The sequence below is a fragment of the Megascapheus bottae genome, chromosome 17 (genome assembly GCF_031878675.1).
Source record: "Megascapheus bottae isolate mThoBot1 chromosome 17, mThoBot2.hap1, whole genome shotgun sequence".
NCBI classification, from domain to species: Eukaryota; Metazoa; Chordata; class Mammalia; order Rodentia; family Geomyidae; genus Megascapheus; species Megascapheus bottae.
In genome coordinates, this window is record NC_143525.1 from 43,607,667 (window position 1) to 43,632,696 (window position 25,030).

Consider the following 25,030-nt stretch of genomic DNA (forward strand, 5'->3'; position numbering starts at 1 on the left):
TTTTCCTTAATTCTAATTCAGGCCACCTCTGTTTTTGGATAATGTTAGCCTAAATGTATGGATTCTTAACATTCCTTATAGTCATATTAATACCAAAATAATGTTTAATCTTTGTTTTTAAATTGTAAAATATGTGTAAGTATAATATGTACATTTTAAATAATAAAGTGCACATGAGTATCAGCCACCATTTTAAATAGAATATTATTCCAGCATTAGATCTCATTAGTGCTACTTTCTGGTCACATCTCTTAAAACTAAAGAAATTAATTTTGTCTTTAAAAAGTTACATAATTTTTCTTAAATAAACATTGTGAAAGTTAAATCATATGTATATTTTCATCTGTATTTGCTCTTTTTCCTCACTATCTCTGTCTGTGAGTTATTCTTGATGACACACCTAAAATGAGTTTATTCATTTATTGTGCAGTGCTAATTTGTATGTATGTGTGTGTGGGAATGTGATTGTAAATTTTTTTTTTCACATCAGACGTTGTAACAAGGTTTGAGGGAGGCACACATCACACAAGGCATAAGAACCCAATCATCACACTTATGAACCAGAAATGGATTGCGAAGGATTTTTAAACTTTTCATACCTTCTTTATATGTCTGTTTGCTCCTTTATCCATTCTATTAGTGAGGCTTTCAAATGAGATTTTTAAGAAGTTACTTGGGCCAGGAGCTCACGCTTATAATCCTAGCTACTCAGGAGGCTGAGATCTGAGGATCAAGGTTCAAAGCCAGCCCTGACACAAAAGGACCTGAAACTCTTATCTCCAACTAACCTCTAGAAAACAGGAAGTGGGGCTTGGCTTAAGGGTAGGATGGTAGCCTTGAGCTGAAGAGCTCAGGGATCATACCCAGGCCCAGGGATAGGGTGGTAGCCTTGAGCTGAAGAGCTGAGGAACGGTGCCCAGGCAGAGTTCAAGCCCCATGACCCACAAAAAAAAAAAAAAAAAGTTACTTGGATTTTAATTTAATTAAATTTGCTAACACCAGAGTCTGAATTCAGGGCCTTCAGCTTACTCAGGCTACCACATAAGCCATGTTTCTAGCCTGGATAAAAATCCAGGAAAAATGGCGTCTTCCAGACTATCCTGCCCTGACTGACTTGAGACCGTGATTTTCTGGATCCCAACCTCCTAAGTAGTAGGATTACATTCATGAGCAACTGGTCACAGCCATTTCCAAAATTTGGGCTTTTCCTCCCCCCAACTTTTATATCCTTATTGTAAAGATAGTAGCAGCAGTGGCACTGTTAGTGGTAATAATAATGGCAAAAGCAGTAGCTGCTTACTCCTACTGCTCTGTGTGATAGTGCCAGGTATCATTCATGTATCTTCAGATCTGTTAACGCACGTCACAACAATAGCTCTGTGTGATATTGCTTACACCACTATATAGGTGGAAAAAGTCATAAAAGTTAATCTGTTTGCCCTAGTCACATTATAGTCCAATCAGCTTTAAACAAAGGAAAACTTTTCAACAACATTAAAAAATTAATTTTCTCTTCCCTTTTAGTTACTAGAAAAATTAAAAGAACGCTGGCTTTCAACTGGTTTATGGCAAAGTCTGGAACTGATGAAAACTGTCATTGTAGAACCTCAAGGAGGAGAAAAAACTGATTTTGATGAATTACTTCAGGTGTACTATGATGCAATCAAGTACAAAGGAGAGAAAGGTATTTAGAAATTATTTCATGTTCAGTGTATTTATTATAAGGTAAGTAGTCAATGCTACTGGAATTTCATGTTTGCTCTCTTGTAGGTAAATTGTGCCTAGAAGAAAAACATTTTATTTCAGGCCCTGCTCCAGGGGCTAAGATCTGAGGTTCTAAACCAGCCAGCCCAAACAAAATCCTCAAGACCCTTATCTCCATTTAACCAGCAAAAACCTTCAACTGGAGGCATGACTCAAGTGAGCCAATAAGCTGAGCAAGAGCTTGAGGACCTGAATGCAAATCCCAGTACACACACACACACAAATTAGGTTTGTAATCTTAGATTATAAAAAAAGTTATCCTATAATATTTTTACTTGGCTTTTCCAATTCACCTGTCTTAAAAAAAAATACACATTCAGTTACCATATATCACCCCAGAGTGTTACCCCCGAATTTACCTTTATACTACCTGAAATATTTTATGCATGAAGGCAGTTAGGAGAGCTATATTTTCCTTACTAGCTGAACAAGACATATTTTGATATGAATAGTATATTTTGTGCCTATATTCTATTTAATAAGATAAACGTGTTTTCCAACATAACTGAAAATTGAGGAGCTGAGTGTTGTGGTGGCATACTTAAAATCCCAGCACTTGAGATGCTCAGGCAGACGGAAGACCAGCCTGGGCTACATCATGAGATCTTTATTCAAAACTTAACCTAATTATACAAATAACAACTCCCTACCACAGACAACCATCCTACATAACTGACAATTCAATTTTATTGTTATTTTATTATTTCATTTCGTTGTATTTTGTGGATCCTGGGGCTTTAATTCTGGGCCTGAGCACTGTCCCTAAGCTCCTTTCAAGGCCAGCACTTTACCACTTCAGCCACAATGGTGCTTGTGGCTTTTTCTGTGATTATTGGAGACAAGAATCTTACAGACTTTCCTGCTTGGGCTGACTTTGAACCATAGTCATCAGATCTTAGCCTCTTGAGCACCTAGGATTATAGGTATGAGCCACTGGAGCCTAGCTTGAAGCTTCATTTTTTTCAATACACATCTTCTCAGTTCTTATATTGTTTGGTGTGATGGTGTGGTTTTACTGTACAAAGTATCTGGGAGACGCATAGTTTGTAAACCAGTTTACTACTACATCTAATTGTGTTTTTCTTATTTATTTAAAGAGAATCTTTTAAAACAATACCTTATTGTGTTGTATTTGAAACTTCTTAATAAACTTGAGAAATGACAAGAATAAGGAACTTGTCAGAATTTTGAGTGTGGCTTGTAAGATTCTTCTTTTTTATTATTTTTATTTTTTCTGTTTAAGATGGAGCTCTTCTCATAGCAGTTTGTCGTGGTAAAGTGAGTGAGGGTCTGGATTTCTCAGATGACAATGCTCGTGCTGTGATAACAATAGGAATTCCTTTTCCCAATGTGAAAGATCTACAGGTAGGCCACCAAAGCCTTGCATTTGGATGAAGTTAGTTTTCTATTTTTCTTGTATCCTCAGATATTTAAAATCTCTGGTGAATCTGAATAAGTGAGAAGGTTTCATAGGGAAAGATTGGTTGTACTTTTAACATATATTGTCTTTTGCTCAACAAGTCTTTTTCAAAGTATAGTTGTAGTTCAGAAGCATCAGTTTCATCTGGGAAGTTATAAAAATACAGATTTTCAGTATGTCCTCTAGACTGCCTGAATCAGAAGTACTGGCTGTGAAACCTACTCCTCCACTGGTTGTATTTCATCAAACTTTTAGTGATTTTTTTTTTTCCCCATATGGGGCTTGAACTCTGGGCCTGGGCACTGTCCCTGAGCCTTCAGCTCAAGGCTATCCCTACCCCTGAGCCACAGCCCCACTTCCCGTTTTATAGTGGTTAATTGGAGACAAGAGACTCACGGACTTTAGTTCCCAGGCTGGCTTTGAACTGTGATCCTCAGATCTCAGCTTCCTGAGTAGCTAGGCTTAACAGGTGTGAACCACAGCACCCGGCACTTTTAGTGATATTTTAGTGATAGTTATTTTATCTAGCTCCCTTCTCTCCAGTTGTCTAGTTTCAGATTTTGCAAGTATAGCTGCTCTAGATCTTTTCCACTTCAGCTCAGTATGACCAGGGTGTGCTGTTCTACAGTGCTGTGTTCTATGGTCAGATTATGCCAACAGAGCTGGGAATAATGGAGTTTATTCACCTAGGAATTCCATCCATCACTAGAGACATAACCTTGTGTTGCTTTGTGTTTCCCAAAAGTAGTTGCTCTGTTTTCTTAGTTTTCCAATTACTCCCAATGGAAGAAATGTGTCTAAATCAGTTACTTAATATTGGCTCCAAAATGGTTTTGTCACATTGTCACAGCTTGTTTCCTAGACATATTATATTGGGAAAAAAGAGTTATACTAGTGACTTAAAACCTAACGTGACATTATTAGTCAGGAATCTACCAGAGAAACAAAAACAATTGGTATATAGTATTTCAAGATTGACTCACTTAATTGCAGAGGTAAAGAAATTCTGCAGTGGCCATCTACAAAGTTTATTGTGTGCTTCAGTCCAAGAAACTGGAAGCCGGGGTTGGAGGCATGCCTTAGTTGATAGAACACTAACCCGTGAGCAAAAGTAGCCCGTCCTGAGTTCGAGTTCCATCTCAGAAAAGAAAAACTGGAAGCCTCAGAATTAGGAATTCTGTTGATGTAGCTTCAACCCAAGGCCAAAGGCCCTAGAGACCAGAGGGACTGACTGCTTGTGTAAGTTCTGAAGGCAAAAGACTTTAGAACCCAATCTTCCTCTCCGAGGAAGAACCACGGAGAGGGTCTTTTCCCTTCTGCCTTTTCCTTCTCTGCCCACTTTCACGCAGGCAGTCTTCCCCACATTGTTGCCGTACACACCAGCTTCTGTGGAAATGCTTTCACAGACATTCTCAGAAGTAATGCTTTCCCAGTTCTCTAGCAACTGCTTTCTCCGAGTAGTGAAGTTGGCATCCCAAACTAACATCACAGTGGATGTTCCCTTCATTCAGAGGATTTGAAGGGGCTACCAATTGGAGACCCAGAACTTGAGCTGACCCACTGAGTGTGACTCATGTCCTTTCTCCAGGGGAACAGTCAGTAGTGTCAAACCAAATTAGCAATTTTAGTAGGATGTTATCGTCTTTAGTTTTGATACTTTAATAGGAAATGTAAATTATAGATTTACTATTTATTTCCCTAGACCACAGAAGTCTTCATTAAGAGTCTCTTTCTCCTTAGTCCCTAGAATCCTATAACATCCAAAAGTCCTCAGGAGGTGTGCCAGTGGTTTACAGTCTGATCAGTCCAGTCCCTGCTGGTTTTGATGGCTTTTACTACCTTTTCTCCTCCAGTTCTAAAATGGCTAATGCTACCTGATGAAGCAGTTGACATCTATATTGTGTTCGCCATGAAGGGCAAAGTCGAGTGCTGCCAATGCCACCGGGCTGATTACTTTGTTGGTATCTTGTCATTTTCCTGGGCCCCGGGTTATCATTACACTTAGGTAATGATAAAGTGCAGAGAAGTTCTTTCTCACCTCTTTCATTTTGCTACTTTTTGCACTTGAGTTACAGAACTGTGACGAATAGTGATGGGCAGGCGACCGAATGTCTTTTCTCATGACACATTGAGTTGTTTTCCTAGTGGGAATTTATCCTGAAGAAAAGATTATTGTCTCCAAAGGGCTATGTGTCACCAGCCTGTGGGACTATTGGAAGAGGTTGGGACATTGAAGAGAAGGAAGGAAGTTGGGTCACTAGTGGTGTGCCCTTGAAGAGGACACTGACCCCAGCCCAAGAGGTGCTTGCCACATGCTCCTCCTCATGTTCTGAAATAAATAAATGATGTTTTAATCAGTGATTAAATAGAGTTTAATATAAGATTTTTTGTTGTTGTTGTTTTCCTTTTTGGTGCTAGTATTAGGGCTTTAATTCAGTGCCTGGAAACTTCCCTTAGCTTTTTTTACCCAGCACTGGTTCTCTGCCACTTGAGCCACAGCTCTACTTCCAGCCAGTTAATTGGAGTCTCAAGAACTTTTCTGCTCTGGCTGGTTTTGAACCACAATCCTCAGATCTCAGTCTCCCTAGTACCTAGGGTTACGGGCATAAGCTGGAGACTTTAAGACATGGTAATAACAATAATCATTAAGTGATACTAAACAAACTGGTGGTAAATATTAATATGAATCTTGTGTATTATTGTCATAAGTCATCAAGAGTTTCAATCCCCAGTAGTCCAGTAGTTTTTGTTTGTTTTGTTTTGTATTGTGTGTGTGTGTGTTTGTGTGTATGTGTATGTATGTGTATGTGTATGTATGTGCGTGCATTCATGTGCGTGCATTCATGTGTGTACATGCTGGTACTTGAACTCAAGGCCTTTTCACTGGAGGCTAGTGCTCTACCACTTGAGCCACATCTCCACTTCAGCTTTTTGCAGTTAATGGAAATAAGAGTCTATCAATTTATCTGCTCAGACTATATTTGAACCATGATCCACAAATCTCAGCCTCCTGAGACTTGAGGGTTATAGGCATGTGCCGTTAACACCTGGCTTCCAATAGCATCTTAATGTTTTATCAAGTACATAGTAGAACATAATAGATAGAGGAAGTATCTTATATTCATATACATGCTGCCACTCTTTGTATAGTCTTTTTAAATTGCTGTTTAACCAATTATCATATAATGGCTTAAAAGAACTTACAGTTATTATCTCTATAGGTCACCAGTGTGGTCATGGCTTAGGTCTCTTCTCAGAGTTCCTTCCATAAATAGGTGTTCTCATCTGGCAATTCCAAGCTCATTGAGGTTACTGGCAGAATCAGGACTTTATAACCCAGCCAGAGGCTTCTCTTAGCCTCCTACAAGATACTTAGTTATCTTTTATTTTATTTTTTTTGCCAGTCCTAGGCTTGAGCTCAGGTCCTGAGCACTGTCCTTGGACTTTCTGAAGGTTAGAGTTCTACCACTTGAGCCTCAGCACCACTTCTGGCTTTTTTTCTATGTATGTGGTAACGAGGAATCGAGGGTCTTTGTGCATGCTAGGCAAGCACTCTACCACTAGGCAAAACTCCCAGCCACCAAGTTATCATTTTTTGGGGACTCCCTACTACCTTGAAATTGAATTCTTTAAGGCTTCCTAGCATCAATCAGCTAAATAGGATCTTATATAACCTGTCATTGGTATAGTAATTTCCCATCATTTTGCTATACAAGGTAACCTCATGGAAGAATGACTGACCCATACTTGCCATTAAATAAGCGAGAAGCAATTTATAGATTATATCTGAACTGAGGGGAGAGTATATAAAGATATGGCTCAGGAGATGTCATCTTAGGGAGCATTTATCTTTTTCTTGTTGTGCATAGAAGGAGATTATGGACTAAATGATTTTCATAAATCTCATTCTAAGACTGCTCACAGGACTGGCTTTATAATGTTCTTTTACACTAACATTCAATTTATCCTATAGAAACAACTGGAAATTATTTATACATGAAAACTTTGAAATATTCTTTCTTATTTAATCTGTAAAACAGAGCATGTATTTCATTTAAATGGGTATTTTTAAAAGCTCAGATCAGTGTTAGAAAAGTGATATGAGTAGGACAAAAGAGGCTATATTAACTTAATGATACTGTTTTTCTTAAACCTACAGAAGATTATGGAAGTTTAAAAAAAAAAAAACAAGAAGAGTTGAAAGTAACTAACTTAAGACATTCCAGTCACCATAGTAGAGTTTGGCTTTGAGAGAGGCAGGAAAATGTATGTTAGAGCCAAAAATATGACTTCTTTTGGCTGTGACCAGGATTTCCTCTTCCCACCTTGGGGACTACAAAGTAGAGGTAGGAAAATTTCATTTTGGAGCCAAGTGTGACTTGTTTAGTTCAAGTCATAATTTATTGCACATCCCTCAGGGACCTGAAAATAAAGAAAGCCACTATGAAATGCTGATAATGGGCCACTCTGAAGGGCAAAGCATTAAGCTGGCTTTCCCAGTGAGGATTTTTCTCTTTTACTTTTCCCAGATGCTTCTGATCATTCTCTAAGCAAGTACTTAATCGTGTAATAGTTTTAAAAAGAAACTTTCTGTGCACCAGACCAAAGTGTTTGCGGGGCATAACTATGAACCTAGGCTTTCATGTGAACAGCTGTCAGTAGGATAGTGCAACTCAAAAGAAAAAATGATTTTCTCTTAATACAGTTAAGTTACAGTATGACAAGGCTGCCCTCTTAATGGGTATGAAAAATAATTCTTTGACTTTTTTCAGCTACAAAAGCCTGCAATTACAGTTTGGTCATCCACATCTCACATTGGTGACATGGACCTCGTCTCTGTAAGACACGGCATAATATTTATATTTCAAAATTGTATTTTGTTTGTATTCTTTAAAATAGTTTAATCTCTTTGAAAGTGCAGTGCCTCTTCTGAGGAAAATTGATACGTATGTGGTTAAAAATTTACAAACTTAAAGGATCATGTGCCAGGCTAAAGAGGTCTGGAGGTGTGGTTCATGGGGTAGAGTACTTGCTTACCAAGTACAGTATCCTAAGTTTAAATCCCAGGACTGCCAATAAAAGAAATCTTATAATTTAAAACATATTCTTAGCCGGACGCCAGTGGCTCGTGCCTAGCTACTTTGGAGAATTGAGATCTAAGGATCTCAGTTCAGAGCCAGCCTGGGCAGGAAAGTCAGTGAGACTCTTACCTCCAATTAACCACCAGAAAATTGGTAGTGGCTCTGTGGCTCAAAGTGGTAGAGTACTATCCTTAAGCAAAAAAAGCTCAGGAATAGTATCCAGATCCAGAGTTCAAGCCCTACAACCAACCACAAAAAAAAAAAAAGAAAGAAAGAAAGAAAAAAAGTGTATGTGTATGTGTGTATTGTTGTGTTACTTTTCAGAAGTTCCTAGTGGTTGGAGAAAGGACTACCAGAATAAGCTGAATGCTTGCAAGGGTGGTGTTCTACCACTTGAGCCACATCTTTTTTTTTTTTATTGTAATTAATAGAAGGGTTACATGATATTTGCCAGATTGATGGTGCATTAATTCCCATACATTGATACCCTTTCACATGTCTTGGTCCCCATTTCCCTCCCCCCCAGCCCCACCCCTCATCTTGTTTTCCCCCCTTCCCTATCTTGAGCCACATCTTTAAGTCTGGCTTTTTTTTTTTCTATTTTTTTGCCAGCCCTGGGACTTTTTTTTTTTTTTTTTTTACCAGTCCTGGGCTTGAGCTCAGGGTCTCAGCACCACTGTCCTTGGACTTTCTCAAGGCTGGGGCTCTACCACTTGAGCCTCAGCACCACTCCCGGCTTTTTTCTATGTATGTGGTACCAAGGAATCGAACCCGGGTCTTCGTGCAAGCTAGGCAAGCACTCTACCACTAGGCCAAACTCCCGGCCCATAGCCCTGGAACTTGAACTCACGGCCTGGGCACTGTCCTTGGGCTTTATCTCAAGGCTAAAGGTTTACCCCTTGAGCCATCGCGCCACTTCCAGCCTTTTCTCTGTATGTTGTATCCAGGAATCGAACCTAGAGCTTCATGCATGCTGGGTGAGTACTTTACTGTGAGGCTACACTTCCAGCCCTAAGCCTGGCTTTTGTACTAGTTATTTTCCATTCCTTGTGATCTTCATGTAAAACAGGAAAAGTCTGGATGGCAACATTGCTAAAGTAGGATGCACAGTTCACCATGTTAAATTGGTTCTTTCAAGTGTAAAAATAATTATTAGATAATGGCAGTTTCAGAATTCTTAATTCTTTAGTTTTGGTGTCTAAATATTCACATTAATGAATGAACTATATTTTGGAGATGAGGTCTAGCTAACTTTTCTACCAGTCTGGGGTTTATAGGTATGACCACAGGCACTTGACTCATGTATTCCTTTCTGAATATATTTTCTTCTTTTCAACTACTTTTTCAAAATTATGTTAATAATCCTTAGTGTACCATTTATTAATTTAACAAACACTGAAACCTTAATCTGTAGTAAGTGCAGTAGGTACAAAATAAATAAGATGCTCTGTTTATATAGTGATACCTACATAATTTAGTGAAAGACAAGACTACTTGCACAGGATGTTTTGGTGGAATAGAAATTGGATGGTGAGTTGCTCAGGAAGAGTGAAGTTGACCAATACCTTTCCCATTTACACATCAGTTCAACTTGCCTGAAAGGGATGGAGGAACTAGAAAGGTGAGATTTGAATTCTGTCTGCATGGAGATTCAAACATACAGGTGTTTGATAAAGTGGAAAGGACCCATTAGTGGCCCAATTACAGCATATTGTAGAATAGTGAATCAGCCTTGTTTGGGCATTTTTTGGTCCTCCCACCCCTCTCTCATTATAACGGACTCTGGAGACACTGATACACTGCACAGACTACCACCCCTGGTCTTCTGGAACTTATAGTCCAGCCAGGAGTACTGACATTGAAGTAATAAAACAATTGCAGTTGGGAAGAATGTAAGAAATAGTCACAGGAACCATGAGAACGTTATAACAGGTCTTTAGGGGTCAAGAAAGGCTTCCTGAGGAAGTGATATTTAAGCTGACACAGGAAAGAAGGCGAAGAATCATGGAGGTGAACCAGAAGAATAACAGTATTCTCAATAGAGAGAGTAGCACATGCTAAGGCTCTGGTGTGTGAAAGCGGATAGCAGTCCCCAGGAATTGAGAGAAGCTGACGGAGAGTGAGCTGGGAGAATGGTGAGTGAATGAATGCAGGTAGGGAAAAGTACTTAGGAGCCAGGTCACCTAAGACCGTGCCATTTTCAGGATTTGAGACTTTATTCTGAACTATGTGAAACTAGACCCAGGAATTGAGCCTGAGGTCGGACTGGAGCAGGGTTCTGGTTATAGAGTGTGGCGACCCACCTGGATCCAGCCCCAGTAAGAACATGCAGTTACTCAGGGGAAATGGCTGTGTATATAAACTTAAAAGGCTGTAATACTAAACTCCTTGACGTTTAGAAGTCTAGTAACTTACTGTTAAAATTGTTCCAAAAACCATTTAGGCCAAATCAGAGATAGGGAAGAAAAACTTTGCCATTTTCAGATCTAGAATGCATTTAACTTCTTTATTTATATCTTATTTCCCTCCTCAATTGTTTTTCCCTCAGCTTATTATTATTACTATTATTATTATTTGCCATTCCTGGGCCTTGAACTCAGGGCCTGAGCACTGTCCTTGTGTTTTTTACAAGGCCGGAGCTCTATCACCTGAGCCACAGCTTTTTTCTATGTATATGGTACCTAGGAATCGAACTTGGGTCTTCGTGCATGCTAGGCAAGCACTCTACCACTAGGCCAAACTCCCGTCCCTGTCCCCTTGCTTTTCTTTTCTTTTCTTTTTTTTTTTTTTTTTTTTTATTAGTAAAAGGGTTACATGATATTTGCCAGATAGAAGGTGCATTAATTCACATACATTGATACCCTTTCACATGTCTTGGTACCCATTTCCCTCCCCCCCCACCCCCCCACCCATCTTGGTTTTCCCCCCTTCCCTATCAAATTTCAAATATCCAAATACAAATAAATTCAATATATCATAACAAAGTGAGATACTATAACAATATGAGATAACCAAGGGACAGCAAAGGAGATGAGAGACAACATAGTACATTAAGGACAACAATCATTCATTATATGGCTTTTGTTTCAATATCCTGGAGGTCCTTTCAATTAGCTTCACATTATATGGCCTTATGTATCAAGATTTTGCTCTATTGCAGATCTCTGCTAGTAGAGCCCAAGGTTTCTACTGATTATGACTAATGAGGGAAACCATTGAGCCTAAGTTCCCTTGAGTCTGGCTTACTTCACTTAATATGATTTTTTCTAAGTCTTTCCATTTCCTAACAAATGGGGCGATGTCATTCTTTCTGACAGCAGCATAGAATTCCATTGTGTACAAATACCACAACTTGTTGATCCACTCATCTACTGAGGGACATCTAGGTTGGTTCCATATCTTTGCTATGGTGAATAGTGCTGCAATGAACATTGTTGTGCTAGTGGATTTAGTATGTCCTTGTTTCTGGATGGTTGGGTAAATGCCAAGTAGTGGAATTGCTGGGTCATAGGGGAGTTCTATGTTTAGCCTTTTGAGGCACTGCCACACTGCTTTCCATAGTGGTTGAACGAGTTTGCACTCCCACCAATAGTGTAGTAGTGATCTCTCCTGGCCACATCCCCTCCAGCATCTCCCCTTGCTTTTCTTATAAGAGGGTCTTTGTTGTGTTGCAGAGGCTGGACCCTTGGTCGTGATTCTTCTGCCTCAGCCACTTGTGTAACTGGAACTATGACCTAGGAACCATGCCTGACCTGTTTTTTTTTAATCTTGTGGTACATAGTTTCTAACAATTTCCTGAACCTAGATCCTTACATTTTCATTTCCTGAGTCTTTGTGGACCTTTTGTCAGGCCACACTGCCCTATTTCCTAGAGTAGGTCTATGGGTACATCAGTTTGAATTTTCTCCATATACATAATTATTTATCATCTGTCCATCTATATTTTATAGATGGGCGTTGGGGATTAGATTAGAAGTCAAAGCACTCATGTTAGTCTTGTCTTGTAACTTGGTGCAGTTTTTGAGAATAAACGTAAGAACGAAAGTCTTTCTTTTTTTTTAAACCAGAAGTCTTCATTGTTTCCAAAAATAGAGCACTTCCTTCCTTCCTTCCTTCCTTCCTTCCTTCCTTCCTTCCTTCCTTCCTTCCTTCCTTCCTTCCTTCCCCCCACCTCTGTCTCAGCATTGTAGGCAATATCTTACAAGAATATATGATAGTTGAATGAAACTATTTAGACTAACAACTAATCATGAATTAATTCTCATGCATTGCTCTACTAGTGTATTTTATAGGGTTCTGCTTTCAAAAACAGATACGATGTGGGTTACAAATGTCCAGTAAGAATGCCGGGCACAGTGGCTCATGGCTGTGATCCTAGTTACTCAGGAGGCTGAGATCTGAGGATCAAGGTTCAAAGCCAGCTCGGGCTCTACAAAGCCGTGGGACTCCAGTTAACCTCTAGAAAATGCGAAGTGGGGCTGTGGCTCAAAGGTAAGGCAGTAGCATTGAGCTGAAGAGCTCAAGGACAGAGTTCTAGCCCCATGACCCCCCTCCCCCCCACAAAAAGTCCAGTAAGGATTATAAAGGATATAAAAGTGCAGGTATTGACCATAATTCTTCAGAACATTTGTAATCAGTTGTACAAGTTTACTTGGTAAAAGATTTGTTTCAAAACTGAACAATGTTCTCAGTGTATTCTGCCAGTGTACATATTTTCATTGATAATTGATGAAAATGTAGCCACTCTGTAAACAAATTTCATTTATATGGCTCCTAAACCAATCATATGTTTAAAACACCAGGTATTGAAACCTTAATTTGAGATTGATAGCCAAAGACAATGGCTGTATAACCTGAGTGGTTGCATTTTTTTAAAATATACTCGCAGCAGTGTATGACAGTAGAATGGACTCCATTAAAGCCTACCTAATGAGTGTAGCCCAGTTACCTCTAGAGCATGAGGCTCTCTTGCCTTATGTTCATTGTCTTCATTCAACCATGTGAGGTATGGTTGGCAGTGTTTTTCCTTTCTTGACAGAAGAAACTTGGGAAGCTATAAGGCAGTGTTGTGATTTTCCCAAGTCAAAGCCTTGGCTTCAAGCCATGTGCTTCTGCAGTTGTATTTCCTTTTCTCAGTGTAGCTGCAGCAAAGAGTTGCAATTTTTGTAGAGATGTTAGTTTAAACATTTTCAGGTTAGCTGACCAATATCTGAACATGGACAGCCATTACTTTTTCATTTAAGTACTAAGGTTTGCATTCAGTACCTCTCATTTGGCTCAGCTGGCATTCTACCATGGAGTTATGCCTCCAGTCCAACCATTACTATTTAGAAGAAGTGTGGGAGAAGTAGGCCAGATGGATGAAGAGAAGAAACAATAGTGTAGCGGGGTCAGGAGGTGGGATGAGAATGTTCGAAGGGATAACATTGACCAAAATGTATTCATAAACTGCTTTTTGAATGGCAAATCCTTTGTACAACTACTTAAAGATAATAAAAACAAATAAATAAAAATTTAAAAAGTAACTAGATTAAACTTAGCTATTTGTATAGGATCGGCATATAAAGGTGTTTTTGTTTTTTTTGCCAGTCCTGGGCTTGAGCTCAGGGCCTGAGCACTGTCCTTGGACTTTTCAAGGCTAGAGCTCTACCACTTGAGCGTCAGCACCACTTCTGGCTTTTTTCTATGTATGTAGTACCGAGGAATCGAACCTGGGTCTTCATGCATGCTAGGCAAGCACTTTAACCACTTGGCCAAACTCCCGGCCCGGTGTTGTTTTTTTTTTCCCCTAATGTCTTAAAGTAGTACATATTGGGCAGGGAGTGTGGCCTAATGGTAGAGTACTCACCTAGAATGCACGAAGGTCTTGGTTCAAGTCCTTGGTCCCACATACCCAGAAAAGGCCAGAAGTAATGCTGTGGCTCAAGTGGTAGAGCGCTAGCTTTGAGAAAGCTCAAGGACAGTGCCCAGGCCCCGAGTTCAAGCCCCAGGACTGGCCAGAAAACAAAAATAAAAGAACAGACTTAATGCTCAATTCTAAGATGTTTTTACATCACTATTTTTAAGGCATTTACTCAAAAGTGTTTAAATGTTACTTAGTACCCAGCAAACTATTCTGGATAGTAGCCACAAGCTAAATTAGCTTCATCAATGATGTTGAATATAGAAAGAGCAGAAGATACCTGCTTGGTAAGCAGTGTATTTTGTGTTCTGTCTTCTTCAGTCCCTCCCTTTCCTTTTCTTCTTCCTTCTTCCTCTTCCTTCTCTCCTCCCTCCCCATTTTGGCTTTATACATGCTAGAGAATACTGTACACTTGATCCACACTCCACAGAAGCTCTGTTTCTTACATTTGAATTATCAGTTTTTTTTCCCCTCAACACTTAATGTATGACACCAAGTTTAATAGGTTTCTATACAAAAAGTGTCTTAGCCTCTCTGTACATCACTGTTACGATAACATTTAAAGGAGAAAGAAAAGTGTCTTCGCAGACATAGAACCTATTCTTTTATATTGTTGTTACTATGCTTGAGTCCTTAATTCTTGGAAGATTATTTCAGTCAAGTCCTAATGTAGCAGAGAAAATAACAATTGAAAACTATTTCTAATGACTTAAAAAATTTAATGCTGCCTGGCTTCTTGACTCTTGGCAGAAACTATTTTCCCCTATTTTTTTTTTTGTACTATGTTTGGTTAACTCAGTATTTCAGAAATCTTGAAAATATGCCAGATGAAATAAAACCAGCTATATTCCTTTTATCTAGCTAAATTATTTTGTGTTACATGACCTTACACTGAGTTTAGAACTCTAGCCATTGGAATTTATACTGTGATGTGACGATAAGAGTGTTTACGCTACGATGATACGGAGCAGTAAATGTCTCTAATGCATGGTTTCTGCTTCCAGATTTGGTTTGCTATAAATGTTTACTTTAAGACTGTACCTTGGCTAGAGTTGAAACTATTCTTCTTGAGTGTTTGCTAGACAAATGTATTTGTTTTTCTGAAGCAAAGTTTTCTTAATATTTTAATTAGTGACGTTAGCTGATTATTTGGGGAGTTCTGTCTTTATTTAGAGATTTAAACTTTGTCTTCAACGTTACACATAACAACAAAAACTGTATTTTACATAAATTGCTTGTTTTCTGGAAGATATTTAATACTGAAATCAAAATACATATTTATATGAGGATAAAAGTCTTCATCTTTTATGCAAGGTAGTGGTAAAGCAAAGAAATATTTATAGTTCCAGTTCAATTTAGTCACACTATTTATTTCTTCAGAAGCTACTTATAAAACTCATGAAAGGCTACTTCTGAGTTAGTTAAAAGTTATTTAAAGCCAACAGTGTTGGAGTTAAGAGTTGAAAATATAATCTAATGCACAGAATTGTGACTTAAATTTGTTGATAATCCTTTTGATTATTTTCCATTGTCTTTTACTGCCATTCATAATAACACTGAGGCATGGAAAGAAACGTTGATCTCAGGTATAATGGAATGGTGAAATTAAAATATAAAATCTGGCTGGGAGTTTAGCCTAGTAGTCGAGTTTTTGCCTAGCATGCATGAAGATCGGGTTTGATTCCTTGGTACCACATACATAGAAAAAAGCCGGAAGTAGCGCTGTGGCTCACCAAGGACAATGCGCTGGCCCCGAGTTCAAGCCCAGGACTGGCAAATAAATAAATAAATAAACAAATAAACAAACAAGCAAATAAATAAAATCATGTAACTTCTGCCTGAATTCTGTTTCTATTGGTAACCTTTAAATAATAAGTACGACCTCATTATTAATATAGAATCTTTGCTATTAAGAACCCACTTATGTCAGCTTGAATTTTGATTAAGATGTATTTTTATTTGTCTAGAAACTGCCATAATGCAGATGCTTTTTTAGTTTGAGTTAATGTTGAGTTAGTTTGAGTTAATCTACTTACCACAGAAATTTTTATGAAACCATCTGAACCAATGAGTTGCAAACTGCAACTCCATCAGCTACAAGAGTTAATGATATTTCATAAGTGACCTAGTTGAGAACAGTGGGGAAAGACCCATAGTTTTAGATGCTGGCAAATAATTCTCAGTATTTTAAGTGGTAGCCATGTGCTCTTCAATTTGCAATCTGTGATGAGATAGTTTGCCTTCTTCGTTCAGGTTTCCATCCATCTCTACAGCTATGTACACACCAACTTAATTAGGAATGGGAAACAATTAGTTTATTTTCAGATAGTTCATTTAAGTATATCTTTTTATTTTGGTAGACACTTGTAAAATGTATATGAAAAGTAATATTAGATGACCAAATGTCAAGTTTCCAAAGCATACTGGGTCTCAGTTTTATAGTGAGCAAAAACATTCACAGTTAACTTCTGTAATGTAAGATGTCGGTCACATTGGGCATTGAAGAAGCATTGGTCAACAGGTAGAATGTTGTTGAAGCATACAGCTAATGTGAATGTGGGCATGACCTCCCCAGTAGATCAAAGACTAATCTCTTTGACAGTTACAAGATGGCAGAGCTTGCCCTGGGCCTTTTGCTGCTTCGCATAGAAACTGTTTATTTGGAAAACATGCCTAAGGAACAAGAATGTGTTTATAAGGATGAGCAGGTAAAAGTAAAAGGTTGTCTTTTGACATTTCAGAAAGTCCCTTCCAGCCTTTGATTTATGTCACATTTAGGCTATTTGCTGGCAGGAGAAACTGGCTTTTTCACATATGCTGCTTGTCATTTTAAATTGGTCATTGATCTTCATGCCTGACAGTCACCAAGCGTATAGGGAAACAGATTCTGATGCCATTAAACTGAGGTGTTCTGGCTTCCTACCTTTTCAAACCCCTTTGTGTCACTTTTTTTCTAATTAAATGGGATTGCCCAAAGATAATTTTATTTGCTACTTTTAAAAAGGCTTTTTTATGTAGTAAAAGTAATTCAACTTAGACACATATACTTGCTGGTAAAACTTACCTTTTTTTTTTTGCCAGTCCTGTAGCTTGAATTGTGTGTTAGGCAAGCACTCTAGCACTAAGCCACATTCCCAGCCCTGCTGTACGATACTTAGTTTGTCCTGGGGCTTGAACATGGGACCTGGACTCTGTCCCTGTGCTTTTGTATTCAAGCCAACACTCTACTACTTGAGCTCCACTTCCAAGTTTTGGCAGTTAGTTGAGAGAAGAGTCTCATAGACTTTCCTCCTAGGCTAGCTTTGAACTATGATGCTCAGATCTCTGCCTCCTATGTAGTTACTATTAAATGTGTGAGGCATCAGCACCTGATAAAAGTAGTTGACTTCTTTTTTATTTGTCAGTTGTGGAACTTGAACTCTGGGTGTTGTCCCTGAGCTCTTCAGCTCAAGGCTACCACCCTATCCCTTGATCCACAGCATCACTTCTGTTTTTCTGGTGGTTTATTTGAGATAAGAGTCTTTAGCTGGGCACAGTGGTCACTTGGTTGACTAGGCTTTCTTTGAACTATGATACTCAGATCTCAGCCTCCTGAGTACCTAGGATTATAGGTATGAGCTACCAGTGCCTGGCCTTAATATGATTTTTTTTTTTTTTTTTTTTGCCAATCTTGGGGCTTGAAGTCAGGACCTGAGCACTGTCTTTGGGCTTTCTCAAGGCTAGAGCTCTACCACTGGAGCCACTGCACCACTTCTAGCTTTTTCTCTGTATGTGGTGCCGAGAAATCATGCATGCTAAGCAAGTATTCTACCATTAGGCCAAACTCCCAGCCCCCTTAATACGATTTTAAATGAGCTTCATTTATCTACTAAATGTTACATGTATTCTCTAATTATTAGGTTGAGCTCAAGCGACAGTACAATGATCACTACTCACAATTGAGAGGTCTTTTGCCTGGCCGTCAGTGGTATGAAATACAAGCATATAGGGCCTTAAACCAGGCCCTAGGTAGGTAAGTAGAATAAAGTTTGTGTAACTTTAATGTTAACCTACAGCTAAGGCTATATGTAGAACTTATACTGCTACTTATTCTTTCTTAATAGATGTGATTAAAAATTTTAAGTACAAACTCCTAGGAACTTCTTTTTTTTTTATGTTAGATGTTAACAAGTGGAAGTTGAAAGCATTACCAGACTAAATCAGACCCAAAGCAAAACTCTAAATGTTAAAAAATGTTTAAAAAGCTAAAAAATATGATTGGTTAAACATTGAATAAAATGGAGTTTCCTGGTGTTTACATTTTTGTTATCCCATAGACAGTTGGGAAATAGAAAAGAGGAGTCTAACTCCAATTTCCTACATGGGTGGCAGGAAACATTTCATTCACCCTTACCAGAATGCGTAAAGAACTCAGAGCCTGAGTGTGCCATGCACACCTGTAATCCTGCCTACGTGGGAGACATAGATAGGAGGATTGTGGTTAGAGGTAGGCCTAGATGATCCAAATAGTAAATTAATGAAAATGGGATGGGAAGTACTCATGTAATGAAACATATGACTGCCTAGAAATCATGAGACCTTGAATTCAAACCCTGATACTGAAACATAAAAGAAGAAAACAAACAAAAAAACAGACTCTTATTTAGAACCTAATCCTAAAAAGATCCAAATGTGTAAGTTTAAAGTCAACCAATACTTGGAATGGATATGTCTTTACAACAGTAATGCTCAACACAGCTTAGTCATTAGGGAAACACAAAACCACAATGAAATGCCATTAGCTAGGGTAGATATAATTACTAAGAGAAGTACAGTAATAAGTGCTGGTGATGATGTGGAGGTTCTGGAACCCGCATGCATTGCTGAGGAAAATGTAAAATCGTGCAGCTGCTTTGCAAAACAATGTGAGAGTTCTTCGCAGTTAAACATATAGTTCCCATATGGCCTAGTGATCCCACTCCTAAGCATATACCTATGAGAATCAAAAACATGTGTTTATACAAACCCTTACACAAGTGTGCGTGGCTGCGTTATTCATAATACTGAAAGTAGCAGGGATGCAGGTGTCTGCCAGCCTAGAAGTGGAGAAGCAGTGTGCCACATGCCCACAGAATTGATTAAAAGTTCTACAAGAGACAGTGGCATTGCTGTACAAACTTATAAGTATATTAAAAATGATTGCATTGTATCATTAAATTTTTATATAGTTTAATATAAAAAATGTATTTTAGAGTGTTTGTGTATTTCATCCAACCATCCATAAAAACAGCAATGCTTCATGACCACATGTAGTTATACTATGGTATACAATGTGATAAATATAATCTACCATGTGAGCTCAAAGAAGAAAATCCATATGATTCATTGTCCTATAAAATATTTTTGAAAAAGATTAGTCATTTTTTTTAACTTACAAAGCTATGGGAACAATACATAAAACCTAGTCGTTAAAAATTAAGGTTAAAAAAAGATAGTAAAGAAAAAAAGGCCAGGTGCTGTGGTTCACGCCTCTAATCCTAGCTACTCAGGAGGCGGAGATCTGAGGATCGCAGTTCAAAGCTAGACCAGGCACTAAAGTTCTTGAGACTCTCATCTCCAATTAACTACCAGAAAACCAGAAGTGGCCCTGTGGTTCCAGGGCCTAAGCTGGCAAAGAGCTCAGGGTCAGTGCCCAGGCCCAGAGTTCAAGCCCCACGACTGACAAAACAAAAACAACATCAACAAAAACAACTCTGTGGCTAAGACAGAACGTTTTTGTTCTGTCTATATTTCCTATAATTTTTGTAAATTTTAAAATAAAATACTGGGGCTGGGAATGTGGCTTAGCAGTAGGGTGCTTCAAGGCCCTGGGTTCGATTCCTCAGTACTACATAAACAGAAAAAGCTGGAAATGACTCGGTGGCTCAAGTGGTAGAGCACTAGCCTTGAGCAAAAGAAGCTCAGGGACAGTGCCCCAGCCCTGCCTTCAAGCCCCAGGACTGGCAAAAAACACATAATAATAAATAAAATACAAATAAATTTTTGGATACAAATTAGCAGATACTGACTTTGTTATATTGGGCACTTTCTGTTTTTCATATAATCACATAAACTATAGGACTGTATAATTGACACACAGTTGATTTTCTTAATATTCTATCTATCCCTATAAAATTCTGGCCTTTATTTTCAATGTCACGTATTCTGTCGCAGGTGTATTCGACATAAAAACGACTGGGGAGCTCTTCTGCTAGTCGATGATCGCTTCAGTAACAACCCGAGTCGCTACACATCCGGTACGATCGTCAGCTGAATTTAAACTAAAAATGGATAGGATTCATTATGCTCAAAACAAAAACAAAAAAACATGTCATTTGCCCTCTTAACTTTCTAAGTGTACTTGAGTTTGACTGTAGGAACTTTATGCATCTGTCCCTCTGTGACTAACTTGCTTCCTCAAGGTTTTTCCATGTTGAGGTATCTGAAGGATTTCCTTCTTTTCTCTGACTAAACAGTGTCTCTTTGCTTATACATTTCATATTTTCTTTATCTGTCATTAGGTGGAGAAAGACTGTTTCCAACTGTTGGATACTACAGTGAACGTAAAAGTGCAAGTTATCTCTTCAAAATATTTCAATTGTTTTGAGCATACACCAAAAGTGAGATTGCTGCTGGGTACTGATGTCTCACACCTGTAATCCTAGCTACTCAAGAGGCTGAGATCGCAGTTGGAAGCCAGCTCAGGCAAGAAATTCCATGAGACCTTTATCTCTAATTAACCACCCGAAAGTGGATCTGTGGCTCAAAGTGGTAGAGCACTATCCCTGAGCAGAAAGCTCAGGGACAGAGCCCAGGCCCTGCGTTCAAGCCCCACAATCACTAGCAACAACATCAAAAAGTATGAGATTGCTGGCTGATACAATAGTTCTAAAACAATAGATATTTACCAAGTTTGATATTATAAACATTGCCTCCTATATTTTCTCTTAGAAGTCTTTTTTTTTTTTTTTGCCAGTCCTAGGCTTGAGCTCAGGGCCTGAGCAATGTCCTTGGACTTTCTCAAGGCTAGAGCTCTACCACTTGAGCCTCAGCACCACTTCCGGCTTTTTTCTATGTATGTGGTACCGAGGAATCGAACCCGGGTCTTCATGCATGCTAGGCAAGCACTTTAACCACTAGGCAAAACTCTCGGCCCCTCTCTTAGAAGTCTTACAGTGTCAAATTTAGGTTTAAGTCTTTAGTAACTTTTGTGTTTGTTATAAAAGAAAGGTCCAATTTTATCCTGTTGTCTGTGCTTGCCCAGCACCTTTGTAATTGATTTTGGAGGCATCCCAAACTGACCTTGAACTCAACATCTTTCTCCTACTTTTCTGAGTGTTAGGAAGCACCCAACCCACAGATGGGTAACACTCTCCTCTCTCTTTTGTATCTTCTTCATACTTTTGGTGAAGATTAGCTGTGACTGCACATTCCTAGGCCTTCAATTCTGTTCTGTTGATCTGTATCATTTTTCTAGTATTACTAGCCTTTTGGTAACTGCAGCTTCATAATGTGCTTTAAATTTAAAAGTATGGATAGGATGCCTGCAGCTTTGATCTCTCTTGCTGTCACTCAAAATTGTTTTATCTCCTTGTAGTCCTTTGTGGTTTCATATAAATTTTAAGTTTTTAAAAAATTCCATATAAAATAGCACTGAGTTTTTATTAGGGAATGGTAGTAGAGTCTATTCCGATTTTCCATTTCTTTATGATTTAACTTTAATGTTTCTAAGGATTTATCCATTTCTTCAAGGTTATTCAATTTATCAGCATATTGTTCTTTTGTTTATTTGACCTTTTCACCTTTTTGTTTTGGTTTTTGGTTTTTTTGGTCATGGGGCTTGGGTGCTGTCCTCAAAGCTACCGCCTTACCCCTGGAGCCACAGCCCCACTTCCGGTTTTCTAGTGGTTAATTGGAGATAGGAGTCTCACCGTCTTTAGTGCTGGGGCTGGCTTTGAACCATGATCCTCAGATCTCAGCTTCCTGAGTAGCTAGGATTGCAGGCATGAGTCACCGTGCCAGCCCTTCACCTCTTAATTTTGTTGATTTAATTAGTTGCTATTTATTCAGTTGTTCTTGTTTTGTTTGAATAGCTGGTCTAACGGACACAGGGGACCATGCCCAGTTACTATTTGAAATGGATTGAGAGCATCTTTTGCCTGTGTTGGCCCCAAAACTCAGTTCTCAAGATCTTTGCCTTCCAAGTAGCTTAGATTACAGGAATGAGCCACCAGAAAATTTAATTACTAACAAAGATTATGTACAATTCTTCAATTGTATGTAATATGAGACATTTTAATAATACAGCAGTATTTTATTTACTGTTGTGAGCTGTAAACTGCTCTTTTAAATGAATTTTCTAGTTGGGCATTGTTGGATCATACTCAGGAGGCTGAGAGACCTGAAGGATTGATGTTCAGGGGCAGCCCAGGCAGAAGAGTCTGCAGGACTCCATCTCCAGTTAATCAGCAAAATGAGGGACTAGAGGCACAGTTCAAGTGGTATGGTGAGAGAGTGAGGCCCTGAGTTTAAAACTCTGGTACTGGCACCAAAGGAAGGGAATAAAAAGTATTTTCCAAGAAATTCTGTTTTTACACTTAATTAAACAAATGCATCTCATTTAGCTTCTTAGAATTCTCTTTTCTTTTGATTTGGTTTATGTTGGAGTTTGTTTTGTTAATTTGCTTGTTTCTTTCGACATACTTTCCTTCTCTTAAGTTATGTTTATTAAATCTAATATTTTCTGAAAGGAAATCAAGTATTAACGATTTTTGGCAGTATCAAGTAGATGGTATTTTTTCCCACTCAGCTCAACAAATACTATATGCATGTGATTTTTATCTAGCAATGACACATGGTCCTCTCAGAGTCAGTACCACTACTTGTCAAAGAGCTGTAGGATTTTTTTTCCACTCCAAGGCTTGAACTCAGGGCCTAAGCACTTGTCCTTGGGCGTTCTCAAGGCTTCCACTGGAGCCACAGCACTACTTCTGGCTTTTTCTGTGTATGTAGTACCGAGGAATCAAACCCAGGTCTTTGTACACACTAGGCAAGCACTCTTGGCCCAGGGATTTGTTATTTTTATCATTACTGTTAAGATTGTAAGTTCAGACTAAACATGTTGGCTTATATTTATAATTCTACTTGAGAGATTGCCCTCAAGAGGATCAAAAAAAAAAAAGTGTGTGTGATGGGACTGGGATTTGTTAGTGGTAGAGTGCTTGCCCAGCATGCAAGAAGACCCGGGTTTGATTCCTTGGTACCACATACATAGAAAAAGCTGGAAGTGATGCTGTGACTCAAGCGATAGAGTACTAACTTTGAGGAAAGCCCAACGATAGCACTCAGGCCCCAGGACTGGCAAAAAAAAAATGTGTGAGGCACCATGTCAATCAATAAAACGCTGAGTATGAGCCTCCGTGCCTGGCTTACATGCATAATCCTAGCTACTCTAGAGGCTGAGATCTGAGGATCACGGTTCAAAGCCAGCCCTGGCACAAAAGGACCTGAGACTCTTACCTTCAGTTAACCTCTGGAAAATGGGAAATGGGGCTGTGGCTCAAGGATAGGACAGTAGCCTTAAGCTGAAGAGCTCAGGGACAGTGCCCAGGCCAGGTTCAAGACCCATGACCTTTAAAAAAAAAAAAGGTGGGTGTGATTGTTTCCCACTGTCACCCCTGCTACAGGGGAAGTACAAACAGAAAAATGGTGGCCTAGGTCAGCTTCAGGGGAACAATGAGCCTCTATTTGAAAAATAATAAAAGCAAAAGGGATTGATCCTTGCCGTAGAATATCTGTGTGACAAGCACAGATTACTGAGCTCATAAACCCCTGTACCTCTTTAAAAACTGAAAATAAAAAAGATGGCCAGATATCACTGGCTTACGATTATAGTCTTAGCTACTCAAGAGGTGGATGTGTATTGAGAGGAATTGCAGTTCAAAGCTAGACAGGCAAAAAGTTCTTGCTGGGAGAGGTGTCATGCACCTATCATCTCAGTTACGGTGGGAAGCATAAATAAGAGGATTAAAGCCGGGGACAGCTGAACAAAAAGGGAGACCCATCTCAAATATAGTCTAAGCAAAATGGCCTGAGGTGAGGCTTAAGCAATAGAGCATTTGCCTAGCAAGCTCAACTACATCCCTAGTTCAAACTGCAGTAGCAACAACAACAACAAAAAAAAGAAGCAGAAAAAAAAAATTAAAAATTCATTAACTTGGGCTGGGAGTTTGGCCTAGTGGTAGAATGTTACCTAGCGTACATGAAGGCCCGGGTTCGATTCCTTGGTACCACATACATAGAGAAAAGCCGGAAGTGGTGCTGAGGCTCAAGTGGTAGAGCTCTAGCCTTGAGAAAGTCCAAGGACAGTGCTCAGGCCCTAAGGTCAAGCCCAGGACTGGCCTCTCCCCCCCCCAAAAAAAAAGTTCATTAACTTGTAATTAAGACATGGCAAATTTTAATTTTGTTTCAAGTTAGCTATATACGAGTATAGACTTAACCATTTCAGTTTGGTCATCTAATTACTATATTTAGTTTGATAATAAATTTAACTGCCAGGATTAAAGCAAAAATACTGCCTTCTTAGTTTTTTCAATAGTTTTTGCAATAGTTTAGCCCAGTGCGGTGGCTAACATTTATAATCCTAGCTACTCAGGAGGCTGAGATCCGAGGATCAAGGTTCAACACCAGCCCGGGCACAAAAGGACCTGAGAGTCTAATGTCCAATTAACCTCTAGAAAACAGGAAGTGGGGCTTGGCTCAAGGGTAGGGCAGTAGTCTTGAGCTGAAGAGCTCAGGGACAATGCACTGGCCCAGGGGTGGCAGTGGCCTTAAGCTGAAATGCTC

At 39.0% G+C, this 25,030-nt stretch overlaps 1 protein-coding gene and 1 pseudogene across 1 annotated transcript in view; one reads left to right on the forward strand and one right to left on the reverse strand.

Annotated features, from left to right (window-relative positions):
- The window catches only part of Brip1 (BRCA1 interacting DNA helicase 1), an 86,261-nt gene that overhangs the window by 55,881 nt on the left and 5,350 nt on the right, over positions 1-25,030 (forward strand). Inside the window, 4 exon segments of the mRNA XM_090351753.1 lie at positions 1,525-1,684; positions 3,008-3,129; positions 18,067-18,179; positions 20,360-20,442. Of these exon segments, the coding sequence (XP_090207879.1) occupies positions 1,525-1,684; positions 3,008-3,129; positions 18,067-18,179; positions 20,360-20,442 (478 nt within the window).
- Positions 480-572, reverse strand: LOC150051962 (small nucleolar RNA U13; annotated as a pseudogene).